General features: G+C 54.8%; 1 protein-coding gene across 2 annotated transcripts in view; it reads right to left on the bottom strand.

The window, feature by feature from the left end:
* Window positions 1-8,363: 8,363 nt before the first annotated feature.
* LOC140428576 (N-terminal EF-hand calcium-binding protein 1-like) overlaps window positions 8,364-17,097 on the bottom strand; it is a 219,793-nt gene continuing 211,059 nt past the window's right edge. For both annotated transcript variants that reach the window (XM_072515207.1, XM_072515208.1), the window contains exon 14: window positions 8,364-11,371. In XM_072515207.1, coding sequence (XP_072371308.1) covers window positions 11,334-11,371 — 38 coding nt within the window. In that variant the 3' untranslated portion in view covers window positions 8,364-11,333. The remainder of the gene's footprint in view (window positions 11,372-17,097) is intronic.

Here is a 17,097-nt window from a genome sequence, read left to right as displayed (position 1 = left end):
AGGACTTCAGCCGGTCGGGGGGGAGGATGTAGGAGCGGGCCTCTGGCAATGGCCCCAGGCGGCGGGGCGTACTCCCCGATCATGCCATTTTTCGGTGCCCGGAGAATCGGCGAACCGGCGCCGGTCCCGGGGCGTCATTCTCCGACCCCCCAGAGGGTCGGAGAATGGCCGTTGGCCGCCGTGAATCCCGCCCCCGCCGGTTGCCGAAGTCTCCGAAGGGAGAAAAGTCGGCGGGGCGTTAATGTCGCCGCTGCCGTCGGAGAATGTCACGGGTCTGCGCAAGGCAGCCGATTTTCGGCCTGCCGATATTCTCCCTTCCGGATGGGCCGAAGTCCCGTCGACGTGATGACCGTTCACGTCGACGTGAATTAAACCTCCTTTTCATCGGCGTGACCCTGTGCTCCAGGTTCATGCCGACCAGCGTGGAGGTGAGTGACGGCCTGGGGGGTTGGCTCTGGGCAGGCGATGGCGTGGCCGCAGTCTGAATGTGTGGGGAGAGGTGTGTCTCGGGTTGTGTGTGTGTGTGTGCGGCGGGGGGGGGGTGGTTAGAGTGGGCTGGGCTCCGGGGGAGTGCCGGGAGGGGGGTCCGTGCCGGGGAGGGGGATGGGGGGTCCGTGCCGGGGAGGAGGTTGGGGGGGGTCCGTGCCGGGGAGGAGGTTGGGGGGGGGTCCGTGCCGGGGAGGAGGTTGGGGGGGTCCGTGCCGGGGAGGAGGTTGGGGGGGGGGTCCGTGCCGGGGAGGAGGTTGGGGGTGGTCCGTGCCGGGGAGGGGGATGGGGGGTCCGTGCCGGGGAGGAGGTTGGGGTCCGTGCCGGGGAGGAGGTTGGGGGGGGGGTCCATGCCGGGGAGGGGGATGGGGGGTCCGTGCCGGGGAGGAGGTTGGGGGGTCCGTGCCGGGGAGGGGGTGGGGGGTCCGTGCCAGGGAGGAGGTTGGGGGGGGGGTTCCGTGCCGGGGAGGGGGATGGGGGGGGTCCGTGCCGGGGAGGAGGTTGGGGGGGTCCGTGCCGGGGAGGGGGATGCGAGGGCAATTGAGTTGGTCCACCTGGCCAGGTGCCAGCCTCCAACAGTTGGACCCATGCGGTCCATGCCACCTGGCTGGGGGGAGGAGGGGATATGGGCAATGATGACATGTCGTCGTTCCCCTCCCCCCCACCAGGCCGTCATGTTTTCCGATCATCCAGCGATGTTGGCCGCCGTGGCCGAGGAGGGCGGAGTGGAGGAGCAGCAGGAAGAGGCGCAGTCCTCCCCAGATGAGGGGGATGGGGGTAATGGTCAGGGCAGACGGGGTAGACACAGGCGGGTGGCTGTCCACCGTTACCAGCTGGCCCAGCGGGCACGGGACAGACTGATAGACGCCCGCTTCACCGACTAGATGGGCGTGGGAATCGGGTAGTATGGCCACAGACCGCACACCATGGCAACAGCCGACCACCCACATCCCCCACCCATCCACCCACCCAGCACCCTCACCCCCCTCTACAACCCCACCCACCCCACCCGCATGCACACCACCCCCCCCCCATTGCCGATCCATCTGCGGCACAACGGCCGGGCTCACACAGTTGCGGGTGGACGCGTGTCTATTGCAGGCCATGGAGGATGATGACAACCCGCCCTGCGGTGAGCTCCTGGCTCCACATCGTTGGACTATGTCTGACCCATGGCCACAGTACCACCATCCACCCGGACCATCCCTGCATGCGGCTGTGACACTGCAGCGCACGGTCCCGTCCTCTGCCCGGGGGATGTTGATGGCGGCCCAGGGGGAAGGGGGCAGACTTACCTGGGGCTGAGGTAAGACCACCCCTCACACACACACTTGCGCTCAACGTACATGACACCCCCGCACGCATTGGACAGAGCACAAAGGCAGCTTCTGTAGGTGTAACATTGACTTTAATAACCAAACGAGTTCATGCACGTGCCCTAGCCCCTAAAACTCATCTGTGCCCTGCACCCGTGCCAACTGACTCAGTGTCTAATTGTTTGGCCTTACGGGCCCTTTGACTACGTCTACGTGGTTCCCCAGACTGTACAGCAGAACTGGAGGTGGACTCCTGTGATTCCTGCCCTCTGACACTGGATCCCTTTGGCGGCCGTTTCCTGGGGCATCCTGGCCTAGATGGGCCAGGCTGCGGCCCGGGCGACTGGGATGGCGAGCTGCCAGCCTGTCCTGCCCGTTGCCCACCCGATGCACCTGGTACGGAAGGGGGGGAGTCCGAGGTGTCGCGGTGTTCCCGGACCTCCCCTACAGGGGGAGCCGGGACGGACCACACCACCTCCTCCTCCCTCGGGGTGCCCGATGGCCCCAGGTCTCTACATGGGTGGGGGATGCGAACGGACTGGCCATCCGACGCCCCCCCGGCATCTGGCGCTGCCAGTCCTGGAGGCCCGTGCTGGTATCGACAGGGGTCTGCAGGTTTGCAGCCATGGAGCCCAGGGGGTTGGCAAACCCTGCCTGTGACAGTGCGATGCCGGCTCGCACATGGCCACTGGCGCCGTTGCCCTCAGCGATGGCCTGCTGAGACTGGGCCATGGCCTGCTGAGACTGGGCCATGGCCTGCTGAGACTGGGCCATGGCCTGCAGAGACTGGGCTATGGCGTTGAGCGCCTCTGCCATCTGGCGCTGGCACTGGCTCATGGCCTCCTGTGAGAGGGCAGCCATGTCCTGGGCCACAGTCGCCGCCTGCACGGAAAGCCCCAGGCCTCGCAAACCGTTCCCCATGTCTGACACCGTCGCACCCATTACCTCCACCGCGGACGCCACCCGTGCGGTGTCGGCCTGGGTGGCACGCATGACCGGCACCACTTCCAGCTCCTGGACGCGGGTGGATTCCTCCACCTGCGACTGCAGCCGCTGCAAGCCGGCCGTCACCCTCTTCGCTCGTCTCCGGGTCGGTGGTTGCATCGGATCTATGTGTGGGTGTGGTAACTCCAGGAACCCGGGATCCATCTGGGCGGCAGATGTTCGCTTGGGCTGGGCTGCCCTCCGACCGCCCGGTCCCTCTGCTGCTCCTACCTCCACCTGCTGTACCGGGACGGCTGTGTTGTGCGCACCAGTGAGTGTAACAGACGCCTCATCACTAAAGTGCCCAACCGAGGTGAGTGTTTCTGCGATGGTGGAGGGTGTTGGTGACAGCAGTGGCGTTGTGTCGTGCTCTTCGTCCCACTCTGAGTCCATGGCACTTTGGGGTGGGGGTTCGTCTCCACCCATCCACTCTGAGTCACTGTCCGGTATTTCGTCTTCCTGGGTAGTGCTGTCCCGGGTAGGGGTGTCCTGGGCAGTGCTGTCCCGGGTAGTGGTGTCCTGGGTAGTGGTGTCCTGGCTCGGATGTGACGGGGGCCTGTGGCTGCCCCCCTCGTCGCTGGGTGGTCGCTCCCGCACGTGACGGGGGTGTCGTCTCCCTGTTGCTCCAGGTCTCTCCGTCTCCCGTGGTGTGCGAGGGGCATCCTGCGGGCGTCGCATGCTGGAGGGTCCGGGTCTCTCTGTCTCCCGTGGCCACCGAGGGGCATCCTGCGGGCGTCGCATGCTGGAGGGTCTGGGTCTCTCTGTCTCCCGTGGCCTCCGAGGGGCATCCTGCGGGCGTCGCATGCTGGAGGGTCCGGGTCTCTCTGTCTCCCGTGGCCTCCGAGGGGCATCCTGCGGGCGTCGCATGCTGGAGGGTCCGGGTCTCTCTGTCGTCCATGGCCTCCGAGGGGCATCCTGCGGGCGTCCCATGCTGGAGGGTCCGGGTCTCTCTGTCTCCCGTGGCCTCCGAGGGGCATCCTGCGGGCGTCGCATGCTGGAGGGTCCGGGTCTCTCTGTCTCCCGTGGCCTCCGAGGGGCATCCTGCGGGAGGTCTGCATCTGCGGGGATGGGTGCCTGGACGTTTGGTCCTGCGATACAAAATGAAGCATGCATGGTTAGACATCAGGCAGTGATCAGGTGATATTGGGGAGGGGGATATAGGGGAGGGGGGATATGGGGACGGGCTGTCGGTGGCTCACTTGCTAGTACGCCCCCGACCTCTGCATCAGCAACCTCCCGGTCCTCAGGTCCGCCAGCCAGTTCCAGGGCCCTTTCCTCGTGTTCGGTCAGTGGCCTCTCATCAGCGGGGCCTCCTCCAGTCCTCACATGCTCCCTATTGTTGTGTGTGTGCTTCTCCTGTGGGGGGGGGGGGGGGGGGGGTGGCAGGGGTAAAAGGCAACACTGTTAGGCAGGTATATGAATGCACGCCATCGGTTGCGCGTGCATTGCAGAGGTTAAGGTTAGGGCTGGATTGACTTGGGGATATGGGGGATAAGGGGGAGGGGGAATATGGGGGAGGGGGGGATATGGAGGAGGGGGGATATGGGGGATATGGGGGAGGGGGGATATGGGGAGGGGGGATATGGGGGATATGGGGGAGGGGGGATATGGGGGAGGGGGGATATGGGGGAGGGGGGATATGGGAGAGGGGGATTGGGGGAGGGGGGATATGGGGGAGGGGGATATGGGGGAGGGGGGATATGGGGGAGGGGGGATATGGGGGAGGCTCACCCTGCCTGCTCTGACGAGGTCGTTCACCTTCTTGTGGCACTGGGTGCCTGTCCGTGGTGTCAGGGCCACAGCGGTGACGGCCTCTGCCACCTCCCTCCACTGACGCCGGCTGTGGCGTGGGGCAACTCTGCGGCCGCGCCCGGGATACAGGGCGTCCCTCCTCTGCTCCACCGCGTCCAGGAGCGCCTCCACATCGCGTGACTCGAACCTCGGGGCTGAGCGACGGCCAGCCATCCAGTCGGGTGTTCCGGTCGGGTGTTCCGGTCGGGTGGGGGGGAGCAGCGCGGCCTTATGAGCCGTCACGCCGTGCGGCGCGTATGACGCTGCACGGCGTGAACCACTGCGCAAGCGCGGATCCCGTTACGTCGCTGCTAGCCCATTTCGGGCCGGAGACTATCGACCCATTTTTCCGACGTGACGCAAGTCGGATTTGCGCCGTTTTTTGCGCCGATCGGCGGACTTTCCGCCGATAACGGAGAATTTCGCCCCCGATTTCTGCGTCAAACTGGATCCTCTGCCCCCTCGGCCGTCCCGATTTCGGCGTCGGGGTGCAGAGAATCCAGCTCTATGGGAGGGGGCAATGGTTGGGGAGGGGTAGGCAAGGCATGCATTGTGGAGGGGGATGGTGGACCTCAGATGGACTTTGGGGGCATTTCCCTTATGGAGGTTGCCCGGCCCAGAGGACTGGAGAATCGCGAGGGCCCAGAGAATCTGGTGCTGGCCCTGCTAAGTGGGTGCAAATGAGGACTTGTTTGCATCCATTTATATACACTGCTGGTGCGCGGGCGCGAACCCTAATCCCAGCGGCAGCAGGAGGCCGGATCCGGCATTGTGATCGGATCAGCGCCTAGCGCCAATCCTGATTTTTCCCGGACGTCTGATTCTCCAACGCATTGGGGGTCCCGCTACTGGCGGCGGAGAATTTAGCCCAATATGAAACTTCAGATCAAGTTGGATCCCTGAAATAGTTGGCTCTAAGAGCGGACCCCTGTCGTACCAAGTAGACATGGTGGGACGGATCGCTTGTAAACATGTGGACCACTTGAGGAGTAAAGAGACGCTCAGATGTCAGTGTTGCCATCAAGAAATGTTTCCAAACCCGTAACCACCAAATGACCTGATCGACCTGCTATAGACATAACTGATTTCTCCGTGGAATCAAATAGTGATAAATGCCTGTGCCAGAAGAGATATCTGTTATTGCAGTTCCTGCTAATGTCAATCCTGGAGGAGCATCTCAGACAACAGAATTACACTCTACAAGAAACAGAAAAATCCCTCGGAGACACGATTTATAATTGTCCAACCTCATGAGCGAAATTCTCCCCCAACGGCGGGATGTCCGCCGACTAGCGCCAAAGCCGGCGCCAATCAGACGGGCATCGCGCCGGCCCAAAGGTGCGGAAGGCTCCGCATCTTTGGCGGCCTAGCCCCAACATTGAGGGGCTAGGCCGACGGCGGAGGGATTTCCGCCCCGCCAGCTGGCGGAAATGGCGTTTGTTTCCCCGCCAGCTGGCGCGGAAATGCGGCGCATGCGCGGGAGCGACAGTGGCCGCTGTCAGTTTCCCAGCGCATGCGCGGGAGCGTCAGCGGCCGCTGTCAGTTTCCCGCGCATGCGCAGTGGTGAGAGTCTCTTCCGCCTCCGCCATGGTGGAGGCCGTAGCGGAGGCGGAAGGGAAAGAGTGCCCCCACGGCACAGGCCCGCCCGCGGATCGGTGGGCCCCGATCGCGGGCCAGGCCACCGTGGGGGCACCACCCGGGGTCAGATCGCCCCGCACCCCCCCCCCAGGACCCCGGAGCCCGCCCACGCCGCCTGGACCCGCCGGTAAATACCAGGTTTGATTTACGTCGGCGGGACAGGCAATTCCTGGGCGGGACTTCGGCCCATCCGGGTCGGAGAATCCAGCGGGGGGTCCCATCAACCGGCGCGGCCGGATTCCCGCCCCCGCCCAATCTCCAGGAGCGGAGACTTCGGCGGGGGCGGGATTCACGGCGGCCAATGGCCATTCTCCGACCCGGCGGGGGGTCGGAGAATGACGCCCCATATATGTAGCATTTAGTTTGAATTTAGGACTGAGTAACTTAGTTATTGAAGATTGTATAAAGGAGTTAAAGGTGATGTGGTGATTTGTTGTGATTGTCCCTTTAAGGGCAACACAGCAGAGTAAGGGTCACTTGGCTTAGGGGCCAATTGGGACTGAGAGTGGGTAATCACCCTAGCGGGGGGAGGGAGCCCTCTTAAGCAGGAGACATGTGGGGGGTTAAGTGCAGCCATGAGGCTACTGTTTTCTTATTAATAAACCCTTTTTGTGTTCACAAATGAAGTCTGTGAAAGTGCATCATTACAGGTGTGTTTTAGAAAAGGTTATATTAACTATATGATGCACGATCAATGACCACTAACGCGAGGTTGTAGTCCAACTGAAGGCTTTAATAAGCTAGATGTTTCCCCCAGCAGCTGAGGTACAGAACGAAGGCTGCTGGGGCGGCACAGGCTCTTATACCCTGCCTAGCAGGGCGGAGCTACCATACATCTTAACCAATAGAAAGCATACAGTTTCCACCAATGGCGCTCCAGCCTATCAGGTACCGTAATACCTCTACTACCACACTATATTAGTTTACCCATGATAGTTTCTGCTGATGTCAAGTTATCCTGTCATTTTTTGACCATTACCCCTTAATCTACAACCACGATTTTTGTGTAATTGCGACTCTTGACAACATTGCAATTTTAACAGTCTACTGAAAAGACCATCTGCCACATAGAGACCCGTGCTCAATGAATCCTGTCAGCTACGTTTAAGCATCGCTATGTGTGTGGAGCACACGCTGCTCTTATGAGTCCCAGAAAAACAGCTTGAGTTGCTGCCATTCCCAGTTTACCCCCGTAGCCAGGCCCCCTTCTCCCCCCCCCCCCCCCACACCGGGTGCCTTCTGACCCACAAATCCCTCTTGAAACCCATCATTGCTGTGATTTATTTTGACTGTTGGCTTCTAAGCTGCCCAATTTTTGTAGGCCCAGAGCTACAACCATGAATCGGCAAACATGATTGGGGTAGACATTTGTCATGTGGAATGTTAATTGGACTGGCAGCAGTATAAACATTTCAGCAGGCCATCTAGCTCAGGCTGAGAACCTAACAAGATGCCACCTGCCGGGCCGGAGAATCGCCGGGGGACGGCGTGTATCCCGCCCCGACACCGGCAGCCGGATTCTCCAGCGCCGGTTTTTCGGTGGGGTCGGGAATGGCATCACGCTGGTCAGGGGCCATTGGCAGTGGCCGCCCCCGGCGATCCTCCGTTCCGCGATGGGCCGAGTGGCCGCCCATTTTCGGCCAGTCCCGCCGGCGTAAATCAAACAAGGTCCTTACCGGCGGGACCTGGCTCTGTGGGCGGCCTGCGGAGTCCTCGGGGGGGGCGCGGGGGGATCTGACCCCGGGGGGGTGCGCCCACGGTGGTCTGGCCCGCGATCGGGGCCCACCAATCCACGAGCGGGCCTGTGCCGTTGGGGCATTCATTTCCTCCACGCCGGCCGCTGTAAACGTCTGCCATGGCCGCCGGCACGGAGAAGAACCCCCCTGCGCATGCGCTGGGATGACGCCAGCACATGTTGGTGCTCCCGCGCATGCGGCAACTCACTCCGGCCGGCGGAGGCCATTCGGCGCCGGCCTAGCCCCTGAAGGCGCGGAGGATTCCGCACCTTCCGGGCGGCCTGACGCCGGAGTGGTTCACGCCACTCCTCGGAGCCGGTACGGCCCACCCCGCCGGTTAGGGGAGAATCCCGGTGAGTCACATCCATTGAACCAAAGACCTGTTCAGGACTAAATAAGGAGACAGATATCCTTGTGTATCCACATATTATTTATTACCTACACAACAACAATCCACCTACAGGAATACAGTCATATTCTAAATAGTTCACCAATTTGAACATGTGCTTAAGAGGAAAAGAAAACTATCTGTTGCCTTCTAATGTCTCTTGCAATATTTCCCATTTATCTTCTTTACATTTTTGTAGTTTTAACTTTCTTTTGTATTTAATCCTAATCTTGTCCTCACCTCCCATGTAGAGCTGAATGTGAGGTGATATATCCCCATGTAAGGGCTAATTTTATGGTTTATTGTCTTGCTTGGGAGTCTTGGCTGTCGACGATACATTTTGAATATCCGGGCATGCGTGACTGAATTTAATGGACAGAATATAGTGTCCAGTCTTCACATATGCACTGTCTGGAGCACAAATTCAATATACTCTTAATGGAAACTACAGAGGGATAAGCTATTTCTCCAGCAGAATTCTTTATTTATACGGTTGGATGAAAACTTTACTTGTCAAAGGGATAGATTATCATAGAATTTACAGTGCAGAAGGAGGCCATTCGGCCCATCGAGTCTGCACCGGCTCTTGGAAAGAGCACCCTACTTAAGCCCACACCTTTACCCTATCCCCGTAACCCAGTAACCCCACCTAACCTGTTTGGACACTAAGGGCAATTTAGCATGACCAATCCACCTGACCTGCACATCTTTGGACTGTTGGAGGAAACTGGATGAAACCCACGCAGACACGGGGAGAACGTGCAGACTCCGCACAGACAGTGACCCAAGCCGGGAATCGAACCTGGGACGCTGGAGCTGTGAAGCAACAGTGCTAAACCACTGTGCTACCCGTGCCGCCCCTATAATAATCTTTATTAGTGTCACAAGTAGGCTTACATTAACACTACAATGAAGTTACTGTGAAAAACCGCTAGTCGCCACATTCCGGCGCCTGTTCGGGTACACTGAGGGCAGAATTCAGAATGTCCAATTCACCTAACAAGCACGTCTTTCGGGACTTGTGGAAGGAAACTGGAGCACCCGGAGGAAACCCACGCAGGCACGGGGAGAACGTGCAGACTCCACACAGACAGTGACCCAAGCCGGGAATCGAACCCGGTACCCTGGCACTGTGAAGCAAAAGTGCTAACCACTGTGCTACCGGACTTCACTGAATGACATTTCCAATTTAGTGTAAGTTTATATCCAACTCTAGACTGTTCAGTGCCGTGAAATCACACACACTGGGTACTGGGAGATTACCCACAAATCCATTCGACTTTCATCCCTTTGACGTGGGGTACTTTCGAGACCAAATTACAGACCATGTTCTATCCTCCTGCATTGTTTAGGCTTCCCAACCCAGCATGGTTTAACTTAAATTAAATATACAACTAAAGGAGGGATATTTTCCATCCATGCTCACGGCAACAATGACGATTTGCATTTATGTAGCACCCTTAGCTAGTAAAACATCCCAATGCGCTTCACAGGAGCATTATCAAACACAATTTGACAACGAGTGATAGAGAATAATATTGAGATAGATGGCGAAAAGCTTGGTCAAAGAGGTAGGTTTTAAAGATTGTCTTAAAGGAGGCGGGAGCAGTAGAGAGAGGGTTAGGGAGGGAATTCCAGAGCTTAGGATCTTGCCAGCTGGACGCACAGTCACCAATAAGAATTGTGGAAGAACAAGAGACCAGGTAGAATTGGGCAAGCGCAAAGTTCTTGAATAGTTCTGGGGCTGGAGGAGGCTAATGAAATAATGAGGAGGCCATCTAGCCTTTGTCAAGATGAGAATTTATTACATCAAGGCTTTGTCAGAGGTGGAGGCCATTGTGGTCAGTGAGCAAAGGGGTGATGGGTGAATGGGACTCGGTGTGAGTGAGGATACAGCAACACTCAAGGAACAAATGTTCACCAAAATATCACAGAGAGCCTCTAAGTGATTTGAAGCCACTCAAAGCACAATTAATGAATCTGTTTTACGAATCTGGTGTACCCTGTAGCTACCGCTTGTTCATTCAAGCGACTCCCACCAAGCAATGGACTAGTTCAAGTTGAATCATTTGTGTGTGGGGGGGGGGGGGGTGGTGTTCTGCGTAGGCTCTGAGTCCAACTGGTTTATGATGGAGCCTGTTTCTAGGATCGATAAGCAAAGAAATAGTTGTATTTCCAATCTGCACAGGTAAGCAGCATCGCCATGTGCACGTCCTAGAACTAAAGTAAAGAAATAAAGATCTAGCCTCCATCACTCACTCTTCCCCCCCTCCCCCCCATGTATTTTGCTTGCCTCGCATATCTTAGACCCAGTTGGGATTTGTGTCAGTACCAATGTCAAATAATGGGTTAAACAGGGGGGGGGGGGCGGGGGGGAAATATAACTACACAAGATCAAAGTGGATAACTGTCTATGCATACAAGCAAGGAGAAACTCACCTACCAACATTTACATGACAATAAGGTACATATTAGAATAACGGAGCTGCACAGCACAGAAGGAGGCCATTTGGCCTACAATGTCTGTACTGGCTCTTTAAAAGGGCCAACCAATTATTTCCCAGCCCCGGTGTTCTTTCCCCAAAGCCTTGAGAATGTTTCCGTTTCACGTATTGGTTCAATTGGGCCAGCGCTGTTCATTATGTATTAACGTCGGGTTCAGGTAGTTTTTCGGACATCTCTTGGAAGTTTAATATTGTGACAGGGAAGGGGATCTGTAAAGGTGGGGAGTTGAACTGGCAAATGTAACTCATCTTTCGTCACACCGGGACCACAGGTCAACTGCACCCGTCTGCATTTCACAATAAATATTTCAGGCAATCAAAATACACTGTAAGCTATTTGTCATTGGGTATGCGACTTGGCTAAAGAAACTGTTCTGTGGCAGCGGGTTGGACGTTTATCCGGTGGACCCTGAAGCAACGTCAGCCAGTCTTGAGGACGATTCTTCACTAAAGTTCCTGAAGAGTGGCGTTGCTTCCAAAAGGGAAAGGATCAGTTGTTGTTGTTCTTGTTGGTAATCCACCAGGACGCTAGGAACAGTAAAGGTAAGAATATGAGAACATAATAAATAGGAAATGGAGTCAGCCTTTCAGCCTGGTCCGCCACACAACACGATCATGGCTGATGCTCTAGCTCCGGTTTCACATCCCCTGCATTATCCTGCATCCCTCATTCCCTAAAAATCTATCAACCTGTGTCTTGAGTACATTCAACAGCTGAGAAGCCACAGCCCTGTGTGGGGTGCAGAATTCAAAAGATCCTCAACCCTTTAACCGCAGAGATTTTCCCCTCACTGTCATAATATACACACAGGTATATGATGGTGCACAGACAGGCAGTGATTGACGCACAGGATGACCAGTGAACACAGCAGCCAATCACCAGACAGGACATGACCACGATAAAGCCAGAGGGCACTAGTTTTCCCGCTCTCTTGGGATGCAGCCTCTGAGACAGTCAGAGCCCGTGAGCAGCAACTAGAACATACACCATGTGGTAGTCAGATAATCTGGTCAGGTTAGCCTCAGGTCTCCAGTCAAGTCAGCATAGTGTCAACCCACAGTTAAAGTATGTATGATAGTTAAGAGTTCAATAAAATCGAGTTGCATCTCTTCAAGTGTTGGAAGCCTGTCTTTCTCACTGCTGCAGCAAACGCAGTCCTCGCAGACCCGGCATACCCAACACATTTTTCACCTCAGTCCTCTGGGGCCTCGATCTCCCGTCCTGAACCTTGCTGCTATGCACCACTGTCAACAACCTTGTGCAAAGGCTCTCAATTGCAATTATCAGAATGAGAATGTATGAAAACCTCTTAAAGGGGCCCCCAGTTAAACGAGGTGAAAACTAAAGGACGTGCACTGAGACTAACTTTTAACATTATCTTGTGTTCTAGATTTCCCAGCCAGAGGAGGCATTTTTCTAGCAGAGAACAAAATTAAACAGAATTTTTAGAACAATATATAAACTGGACGGAGCGAGGAATAGATTTTATTCCCTCTGGAGAAGGGATCTGATTCCAAGGTCAACGTCTAGGTGTGTGCCTAGGTAACGTTGTTTAACTTTAACTCAGGAGTGGCAATAAAGTGGGGAGGAGGAGGCCGAGGTGTGTTTCAAATCCTGCTGACCTCGGCTGGGTGTTCCTGGGTGCTCCCAATCGGTGGGCAGTCTGTCCAAACCCCATCGGGCAGCTGGGTGTCGGGTCGAAGCAGGAACGGTTACCAACACTCGGATACGTCATGGGAGCTTTGGCAGGGATCAGAATCATAGAATCCCTACAATGCGGATGGAGGGCATTCGGCACATTGAGTCTGCGCCGACCCCCCAAAAGAGCACCCCACCCAGGCTCAATCCCCTCCCTATCCCTGTAACCCCACCTTACCTGTACATCTTTGGACACTAAGGGCAATTTATCATGGCCAATCCACCTAACCTGCACATCTATGGACTGTGGGAGGAAACCGGAGCACCCAGAGGAAACCCACGCAGACACGGGGAGAACGTGCAAACTCCACATAGACAGTCATCCGAGGCCGGAATTGAACCCAGGTCCCTGGTGCTGTGAGGCAGCAGTGCTAACCACTAGCCTCATGACTTTTTGTGGGTTCTAGTGTTTCACATTTCCATTTGGACAGTTACTGCTGACACCAAACACTTACAGGTTAGACAACAGTGAGAATAGATACAAGTCCAAGGATGTGCATGTTAGGTGGATTGGCCGTGCTAAATTGCCCCTTAGTGCCCAAAGGTGTGTAGTTTAGGTTAAGGGGTAAGGGCGAAAGAGTGGGCTTGGATGGAGTACATCTTTTTTTAAATAAATCTAGAGTACCCAATTAATTTTTTCCAATTAAGGGGCAATTTAGCGTGGCCAATCCACCTAGCCTGCACATCTTTGGGTTGTGGGGGCGAAACCCACGCAAACACGGGGAGAACGTGCAAACTCCACACGGACAGTGACCTGGGACCTCAGCGCTGTGAGGCTGCAGGGCTAACCCATTGCGCCACCGTGCTGTCCGGAGTACATCTTTTAGAGGGTAGGTGCAGACTCGATGGGCTGAATGGCCTCCCTCTGCACTGTAGGGTTTCTATGATTCTATTCATGTGAGTGATATTGCCTCTGTTCTTCTCTGTGATGTCACTTAGCCCCGTTTTCAAACCAAACTTCAGTCGCTCATTAGAGGAGAGCTATCCTTCAAGGTTGGATTGAACTGTTTAATTGGACCCAAGTTCGTAGATTCAAATCCTGGCAGAGTTCAGTCAGACTTGCATCTTTCATGGTGGATGGCATGAGTAGGATGTTTTAGAATATGGGGAGATCTCTGGAGATTTCACAACATGAGACACAACATGACATTGTAACAAGAGCAGCATTTATCAGAAACGCAGAGGGCAATTTAAAACAGAGGGTTGTAGATGCAAATAATACAAACGCTTAACAATAACATAATTGACAGGACCGAAATTGGAAGCAACAGCTGCATCTTTAGTAAAACATAGACGGATAGACTAATATCCAAATTGAAACAACCTTTAAGAATAGTGAGCAGATTTTATGCAAATATCTTTGTGTGTGAACGCACAGTAATCTAATCCCCTGGGTCAGGTTACCTGATCAAAGGTCGCTTTTGTTTTTAAACCAAGTGTATCCAGGAGGGTGGAGCCAAGACAAAGTTAACATACAGAGCAGCCATGATCCCAATGAATAATGGAACAGGCTTGAAGGGATGAATGCCCTCCTCCCATTCTGCTGTTCCAGTGCACCTGCAAGTTTGGGTCTCATCCTCCACTGCGACAGATTCAATGTAAAAGGGGGCCCTTCAGATACACGCAGTAGTTCCTTGGGTCAATATAGTCCAACAACTGGTCACAGGTATCCTAACACTTGTGATTTTAATTCAGGACATGCAATTTCAAGGTTAAAGTGAGGCCCACTTGCAATACGAAAGGCACTGAAATCTCAGGATATTTGATAGGCATTCAGAAATGGTCCTTTCATACATCTTGCCCCTCTCTCAGACGGATCACAGGGACAACATTATTTTCCTGGCGCGCAGAAGAAAACTATTTATCCTGCGGTCAAAAGATGACTTCCTGAATGACAGAAATCAGGCTGGATTCTCCGATTTTGGGGCTATGTCCGGAGGACCCGTAGCGTTTTACGTGGGAAAATTCGGCGAGGCCCCAGCACTGATCCTCCGACCGGCGAGGGGCCTGCAGTCGCGCCACGTAAAACGCACGGCCTTCCCGATATAAATGCCTGGAGAATTGGTGGGACCATGGCCGCGCATGCATACGGCGACATCCTGCAGCGGTCGCACCGTACAACATGGCGCCGGCAGCACGTGGACCCGACCTGCCAGATAGTGCCCCCCTGGACACTCCCACGCCACCCCCGGGCCAGCCCCCAGCAGTCTCACCAGCCCTCACCGAAGCCCCCCCCCTCTGGCCAACAGCACAGCTCCCGCCCAACTGTTGGTGGCGCTGGACACAGTCCGCAATCGCCACGCCGGGTTCCCAACCGCTGAGATCATGAGGCAACCGTGCGGTCGGGATTTCGGTCGAAAATCCGGGCCATCGACGGCGGAGCATCAGGGGAGGGCCTTCAGGTAACATCCTGAGGTCGTCCCAACGGCGTGCGTGCGCTCCGCGATGATGCCGTCTTGGAGGGGACAGAGCATCGGAAAACAGGTGCCGCCCCCGATTCGGTCGTAAGAAGAGATTCTCTGCCCGATCGGCGATTACGAAATCGGCGTCAGGCAACGGAGAATCCCACCCCACTTGTTTTATTTCACATGGAGAAATGGCATGTGGATTTCAATTCTGCTATGAAGATGTAACTCAATCACAATTTATCCTCAAAGGTACAGGGATTGGAATCACCAGCTCTTGAGATGTACCCATCCATGAAGTGGCAGAGACCACTATCAGGCAGAGACCACTATCACAGCATAGGCAAGTGCCAAAAGGAGAATTGACTCCATCAGAGAACTTAGAGCCATGAACCTAGATCACATCAACACTCTTGGAGATTTCAGGGGTGATACGGTGCTGTACCTAAAGAACGGTGCTCATCCCAGCATCGACCCACTTAGAAAGTGTGGCATCCACACCCAAGAAAAGTTGAAAGCGCAGGTGGCACAATGAGACTCCATAAAATCACCCGCATATTAGCAATGGGTGTAGTTCCGTTACCTGTGTGTTAAAGAAGGATGGTTCGCTAAGTTTATGCCTGGACCCAGGATGACGAAGCATGGCGCTACAGTGAAGTCCTCACAAAATCCCACACTTGAGGAACTGAATCCCAAGTGTGCAAAAGCCCGGTGCTTCTCGAATTTGGACGCAAAGAATGGCTACGGGGTTTGTCCACCTGGCACCAATATCACAAGAACTCATCACTTCTCGTATCCCCTTTGAGAGGCATTGCTTCTTGCACTTGCTATTTGAGCTCGAATTGAGTTGAGACATGATTCAACAACACATGGACCACATCATAGAAGATGCGCCCGGGTACATGCCGACGACTCAGGAGTCCTTGACTAAAGCAGAACATGACAACAATCTACACATGCTCATGGAGTCAGCCAGAAAGCACAAAGACTACCGGCAATGGTGTCTTGCGTTTTTCAACTTTCTACCTCTGTACATTGTGTGTTTTGCAGCCAAAGTTCAGGGACCTCCTACATTTAAAAAAAAAAATTTAGAGTACACAATTCATTTTTTCCAATTAAGGGGCAATTTGGGGCTTTTCACAGTAACTTCATTTGAAGCCTACTTGTGTGACAATAAGGGATTTTCATTTTCATTTTCAATTTAGCGTGGCCAATCCACCTACCCTACACATATCTAGGTTGTGGGGCGAAAACCACGAAAACACAGGGAGAATGTGCAAACTCCACACGGACAGTGATCCAGAGCCGGATCGAACCTGGGACCTCAGTGCCGTGAGGCAGCAGTGCTAACCGCTGCGCCACTTGCTGCCCTGGGGACCTCCTACATGCCACACGTGTGGCAGGAAGGCCATCATTTTCCTGAGTTTGAAGGGTGTCCTGTCTTCGAGATCATGTGTCGACCACCCTTTCAAACCCACTGTGCTCGAGGTTGCTGCGTCACAAAAGGATCTTGGTGCGTGCTTCTTACAGGAAAACAAACCTGTAGCTTTTGGTTCAAAGGCTCTGGCCACTGCGCAAGCCAATGACTCTCACATTGAACGGAAAACTCCTGCGTTGGTGTTTGGCGGCCAACATTTCCATACGTACATATTTGGAAACTGCTTCACAGCCGAAACCGAGCAGAAGCTGCTCGAGGTGATCTGCTGGAAACCCCTCACCCGTGACATAAGCACAGCTCCAGCATCAACTTGTGAAGTTTCAGGGCTACGACCTTGTTGCCCAATATAAACCAGGCTCTGAAATGTAACCTGCGACACCCTGAGTCGGTGACAACAACATAAGATGTGTCTCTAGACCTCCACGTGGACAATATTTAATCCAAGGTCGAAGATAATCTCCACATTGACTTAATCCACTTCAGACAAGGTTAAGCCAAAATGATACAACAGGCCACCCAAGAAGATCCACAGCTACAAGAGCTGAAGCAGGTCATTATCGCTGCCCTTTCGCATCAAGGATGTTCATGGAAGTATCCAATCATTCCAGCGCCACAGAGAGGAACTGCGCATCTCCAGAAGCATCATATTCAAGGTCAAGCAAGTCCTCACATCACAGGCAATGCATCAAACCATGTGACGTCAACTATACAT

The sequence above is a fragment of the Scyliorhinus torazame genome, chromosome 8, assembly GCF_047496885.1.
Source record: "Scyliorhinus torazame isolate Kashiwa2021f chromosome 8, sScyTor2.1, whole genome shotgun sequence".
NCBI lineage: Eukaryota > Metazoa > Chordata > Chondrichthyes > Carcharhiniformes > Scyliorhinidae > Scyliorhinus > Scyliorhinus torazame.
Note: the sequence above shows the minus strand (reverse complement) of the source record. Positions and strands in the feature narration are given on the sequence as shown.